Source organism: Amia ocellicauda, chromosome 20 (assembly GCF_036373705.1).
Source record: "Amia ocellicauda isolate fAmiCal2 chromosome 20, fAmiCal2.hap1, whole genome shotgun sequence".
Lineage (NCBI taxonomy): Eukaryota > Metazoa > Chordata > Actinopteri > Amiiformes > Amiidae > Amia > Amia ocellicauda.
The window spans coordinates 11,712,722-11,718,847 of record NC_089869.1 but is presented as its reverse complement, the minus strand read 5'-3'; the positions used below and the strand labels follow the sequence as shown (position 1 = coordinate 11,718,847).

The following is a 6,126-nucleotide window of genomic DNA, read 5'->3' as shown; positions in this document are numbered from 1 at the left end:
AGCCAGTCGGTATTATTAGCCTACCTGACGTACATCCCAATATTACAAACGGAAAGAAAAGTCCAATAGATAGTCAGAAATTAAGATTAAAGAAGGCAAGACAAGCGAGGCTCAGCCAGGTAAAGAGGGTGAGCAGGTTGGGAGTGCAGAGCAGCAGAGATATGGTCAACACAGGTTAGTGGCTATAGTTAGCAGAAATAGAAATTAGTTCAATTAATAGATTATGAATTGTAATTAAAAGTTTGATCCTCATTGCAAATGCAGCACAGATTTAACTAAGCAATTTTATATGTAGGGCTGTATAAATGTTATTATTTTCAATTTTCTGAATTGATTTTCTTCCCCAATTTCCGTTTAAAAAATATGTGATTTGTGCTTCATACACTGACAGCGACAATTAAGATGGAAAAGCGTGAAAATAGGAGAAGGAAAATACTTAAGAGTTTTATTGGAAAGTCCTTTCAGAAAAAAAGATAACATGAATAAATGGACACTAACAGAACATTGTAAAGAAGAAGGGGGTGGGGGATAATCGGGGTAATAATAATGAATGACAGTGTGCATAAAGGCACTAAGAATATGTCCAAGACCTTTGGGGACAACATGCAGAATGGTCCTCAGTGGTCCATTCAGAGTATCATTACTTTACCCTGTCAGCACATTTTTTATTATTTCAGTGACAAGAGGCACCGTCAAAAATAAACAGATAGAGATAATGCTTTTTCACAGGCGAATAACACTGGATTTATAATATATATATATCTGATGTGCTCATGACTGATATTCCAGGTCAGCATTGCTTTTTTTTAAACAGCACTGCCCCTGCTCCCACACAAGAGCTCTGCAAGTTATGTGACTAACGTGAAAAGTTTCAAATTATAATTTTTTCACATGTATTTGAATTAAATGAAATGAAGATGATGTTTCCAAGGTGGGATGCGGATCAGTGCGTTTCATTACCAGGGGGTACAACTGTTGTGTTGGTTATGTTGTGCTACGACCTGATGATAATCCTTTCCAACACAAATGTTTAAATACCCAGGGTATTGTACAGGAGTAACACCTTTGCTCAGATATCAAGATACGAAGCTACGAATGTAGGTAATGTTTTCAAATCAGATTGATGGGGATCTTTATCATTATTATTTTTGGTATGGAATCCCTTCTCTGTTTGTGTGTGTTTGTACAGTATATGAAACAGTTCCAATCTTTGCTGACTTTTCTGCATAGTGTTTTGATTTGCAGAATAAACTCTTAAAAAACACCAGCTAACCTCATCCATTTTGCCAGAAATATGCAATATGTTTGTTTGAAGACAATAAAGGTTATGCTCCTATCAATTTCTGTATTCCCATAAGCAATTATTTTGTCATGTATGTTGCTGGTTTCCCACCACGTTGTTTATGGAATGTCAGATGTTCTAGAATGTCGAGTTGTTAAGCAACCAGCGACACGAGTCATAACTCGGACTGGATACGAACAGCGAACAGCATCGTTTATATATTGTCGTTGATATTGTCGCCATTTTATTGATATTTTACCATTAAAATATCGAAGACAGCATGGAGAAGGTAAGCTGGAGATCTAATATTAAATGTTTCAATTGTCTTTGGTAACGTGTAAGCAGACAGATGGCGCTGGGACCCTTAAAAGCGCATCAAACCCGTGTGTTAATATGAAGTGCACTGTGCACGTCGTGTTGTTGGGGGTGTTTGCTATGACGTGAAGCTGAGACTCTCCTCTCTAATGCGCTCGATCATTCTCTGCCGCGAAAAAACAGAAGATCGCCGGCGCATCATGAAGGGGGGCGCGATATCTGCTCTCCATCGCGATAATGCAAATCGAAGAAAATACGGACAAATGTGACACTGTCTGCAAGCAGACAGTCGACTGATCACGGCGATACAGAAACCGTTTGGGTAGAAGCGGCACACGGCAGTACGGAGCTCAAAATGTCCGGAGTAAAGTGCGCAGGCGCACGACACACAGCTGGCTTATATCATCGGTCCGGACTTCTGTGTGTTTGATAGGATTTCACACATTATACACAGACTGGTCACACAGGTGTTGTGCACAGAGCAGCCTATGTGCCAGCAGTGCGGACTGATTGGGCTCTGTGCCCGTCTGAGTTTTTCCACATAGCCAATCTGTTGTTGCTGTCTTCATCATTTCTTATTCTTATTGATATATTTTAATTCACATGCCTACAATACACCGTCATTGCTACGCTGCATTTTAATGAATGCCTATAGAAAACTGAAGTGCTGTTACAACAGTTGGAATGTATTCTCTGATGTGATCTGTAACCTTGCCAGCATCAGGATCTGTGCTATAAATGTTATTCCAGCTATTGGATTTGATTTTATGCACATTAAGTTCCTGGTTGACAGGTTGTGAAATATGAGATAGTGACTGTGCTGCATTAGCACATGGCATTATTCGCTTATCTGTGTTATTTGAGCTCCAGTTGTGTTTAGACACCTCTCACAACCTCTCCAGTTGTGTTTAGGACCTCTGGTCCTATCAACACACAAATCAGTACAGTTGTTGTCCACACGCCACTGAAGGGATATGTGGAGATTAAGCGAGCTTTATAAAAAAAGTGCCTTTTTTAGGAGATTTTAGGAGACTTTGCATATTGAAACAACACACAAAAGTAGTTTTTTCATCTTGTTATGTGTATTGTGTTACTCCAAGCTATGTTCTGAGCATATATACAAATTGAAGTGATTTCCTTTCAAATGATACCATTCATATGCATATGATGCAAATATTTACAGAGTTAAGGGCTTTTCAAATGGGGCCAGTCCTTTTAGGATGAAATTCCCATTTTTGACTGCCAGCTTAAGAGGTTAATTATTTGCACTGTGTGTTTCATTAGTATTGAGAACAATGTCCAACTGAGGGTGAAAGTCTTGAACTTTATGACTCAATGGCACCTCCAAATATATTTTAAATTGTACATGGATGTGTACATACAGATAATATGTATGTCTTAAGTAATACAATATTTCTGTGAATCTGGAATAACTTCAGGCAAATTAATTTGGTTTGAACACAATTTCAGGAGTGGGAAGAGTGGCTCCTGTATGGAGTGGACGATCACGGCCTTCTGGGTTACTCCCCCTCGGTGACTGAGTCCAGGGCAGCACAGTGTGGGCACAAGGTCCTGTGGCAATCCCCACATTGTCCCGCTGAGCCCATCAAGATGGATTTTGTAAGCTGGTGACCATGTATTGTATTTTCCTACAATTAACAGACGATGCCATTGAAGGGCACAATTTCTATTACTCTGAAATAACGTGGTGCAAATGAATTTGGTTTGAACACAATTTCAGGACTGGGAGAAGTGGCTCCTTGATGAAGACGATGACCTCGGCCTTCAGGGCTACGCCGCCTCTGTTCCCGACTCACAGTGTGGCCACAAGGTCGTTTGGGAATTGATCCCAGGTCGTCCGGCTGTGCCCAACAAGCCCGCCTCTGTGTGCCGCGTGTCCTCGTCCACGGAGGAGCACAGGGGCCATGAGGAAGGGGGTTGCAGTCAGATGGGAACCCCACAGGGCCATCCTGGCACTGCAGCCCTGGAGGAGGCTTCCTGTGGCCCCTGTGACTCCAGCGTCACACAGCTGGGAGAGGTCTGTGTGGAGAATGCTGCCCACAGTCCCAGTACTCTTCAGCCTGGCCAGGGCCGGCCCCTCAGCAGGATCCCACAATTTCCTGCCGAGCCCGAGAAGCCCACCTCCACCGGAATGATCTTGAAGAGGGTAATGCCTCAGCAGTGCCACGTGGAGCCAGGCGTGCACATCAAGAGGAGGCAGTGGAGGTCCCAGAACCTGCTTTCTGTGTCGTCCCAGGAGAGAGAGAGAGGGGAGGAGAGGCCACTGCAGCTCACATCCAGCAGAAAAATGCTGAAGAGGGTGATTCCTCAAGAGTGTCGTGTGGAGCCAGGAATGAAGAAGAGGCAGTGGAGGGATCAGAACCTGGTGTCTGTGTCGTCCCAGGAGAGAGAGAGAGGAGAGGAGAGCCTGCTGCAGCCCACGTCCAGCAGAAAAATGCTGAAGAGGGTGATTCCTCAGCAGTGCCACATGGAGCCAGGAATGAAGAAGAGGCAGTGGAGGGCCCTGGACCACCGCAGCTTACAGAGCCCCCTGCCCGAGAGCAGCTGCACATGACCAGCAGTGCAGAAGGAGGCCAAGCCCTGTGCGGCTCCTGGGTTTAGCAGGACTATTGGCAGCAATTATTAATTAACTCTTAATTAATTAGTTATATCTTAAGCAATAAAAATGTCCCTCTTTTTCTACATTTTAAGTGTTTCTTGGCACCTTCATTTGAGCTGGCCTTTGAATTACAAACTCATTTGCTTTCTTGAATTTTCAACTAAGCTTATTGGAAGAATCAAATTAAACATTTATATATCTGTATGTATATAAACAAAACAGAGTAATAGGTCATGTACAGGTTAGAGCTACAAGCAATCAGTCTTGTTTAGCTCTAAGATTTGTACTGTCCTGATAACCACAAGGGTAAAAACACCTTTTATAAATCAACACACTATTTCAACTGGAGATTCCAGATTTTCTTTTTTCTTGAATATTAAATAAACAAAACACTCTTTTCCCCCAAACTATGAACCATAAATTGTCTAATTGATTGTAAGATGAAAATGTCAGCAAAGATAGGAATTGTTTAATATGCTGTACAAACACATACACAAACTCAGAGAAGGGATTCCATACCAAAAATAATAATGATAAAGACCCCAATGTAGGGAGTGTGAGACATGGGGGTCTCAGGGACGGCCCACTCACACTCCCTGAGAGAAGCACGTGGCTCTCCTCGTGTTGCAGGCGTGCGTCTGCGCAGTCGCTGACGGAGGCAGTGTCGTCATAGAGGTGTTATCGCCTCACATCCACTCAGATGCAGTTAGCAGCAGCTGGAAGAAAAGCCTTTAGGCTTTTATACAGTTGCACCGAAGGTTAGACAGAAGAAAAAAAGAACTCTTTCAGTATGGTTTTAAGACTTGAAAAGGATACATGCCTTTAAAATTTGCATCTCAAGAAATACCACATCTCTATATTGACATGCATCATGAGTTGTTCTTGTTACAATGCAGTCCAGAACATAAACATTTACTTTCTATTAAAACAGTGTATGTATGTATTGCCGGAGAACACAGAAATTGATACTGCCAGGGAGAACAGTCGGGCTGAGACAAGCACCATTGATTTCCACAGTTTGGACAGTTTGTCCTCTACCTCAACAGCTAACGATGACTGGCAGCAACAAAGCTAATTTATGACATGTTTAACACATCTCCCTCTGCACAAATTGAACCTGTCAGTCTTCCTGTCTTCTTCAGAAATATACGATGACAAACTGAGCAGTTTAAGTCTAGGTACCGCAGGTTATAGGTGGAAGATTTGATAAAGCTGTACGTAAATGACCACATTTTACCAGGTGAAAACTAGCCCATTTACAACATATCACCATAAGGATGAAACTCGAAATGATGTGGCCGAGATAAGTTCACTGTTTTGCCATTGAATAGATTTTCACGTCATGATTCAAGAAAATGTTTTGTCCAGTCAAACATAAAATACAAAGCAGGCACGTTTGCAAGAAAACAAGCAGGACAGAGCTTCGCTATTCCCTTCTAGCGTGCATAGTTGTGTGCCATAACTAAAGCCCTCATCATACACTACCGGTCGAGAGCTTTAGAACACCTACATTTTTCCAGTTTTTATTGAAGTTTACATAGTTTAATGTCTCAATGTACTCTGAAATAAAGGCATAGAACAATAAACAATTGGAGCTAAAAAAGAAATCAGTGAATCGTTCTGTTTAACAAAATGTAACCCCTTAAACTGACAAACCCCTCTGGTACCCATTGGACAAAATCTGTGTGCTTCTCTTTAATCCGATGTGCAGTCTTCACTGTTGTGTTGTTTGCCAAGTGTTTGGTATCCCATTACAGATGAGACTCTCAGCTTTCTAGCAATGTGAAGCATTCTCTGATGTGAAAAATATAGGTTTTTATACCCTCCTGCATTCTGAAACGGGGGTGTGGGAGGATACTTGCCCTGAGTAGGAATACAAAATCTCAGAAACTATTGACAATTATGACAT

The 6,126-nt window shown here is 42.0% G+C and overlaps 1 protein-coding gene across 1 annotated transcript; it reads left to right on the top strand.

Moving 5' to 3' along the window:
- Positions 1 to 258: 258 nt before the first annotated feature.
- On the top strand, positions 259 to 4,261 carry LOC136715835 (uncharacterized). The gene is made up of 2 exons (XM_066693213.1): positions 259 to 3,217; positions 3,339 to 4,261. Exons 1-2 carry the CDS (start codon positions 3,209 to 3,211, stop codon positions 4,170 to 4,172), a joined length of 843 nt encoding a protein of 280 aa, XP_066549310.1. The 5' UTR covers positions 259 to 3,208; the 3' UTR covers positions 4,173 to 4,261.
- Positions 4,262 to 6,126: the final 1,865 nt, after the last annotated feature.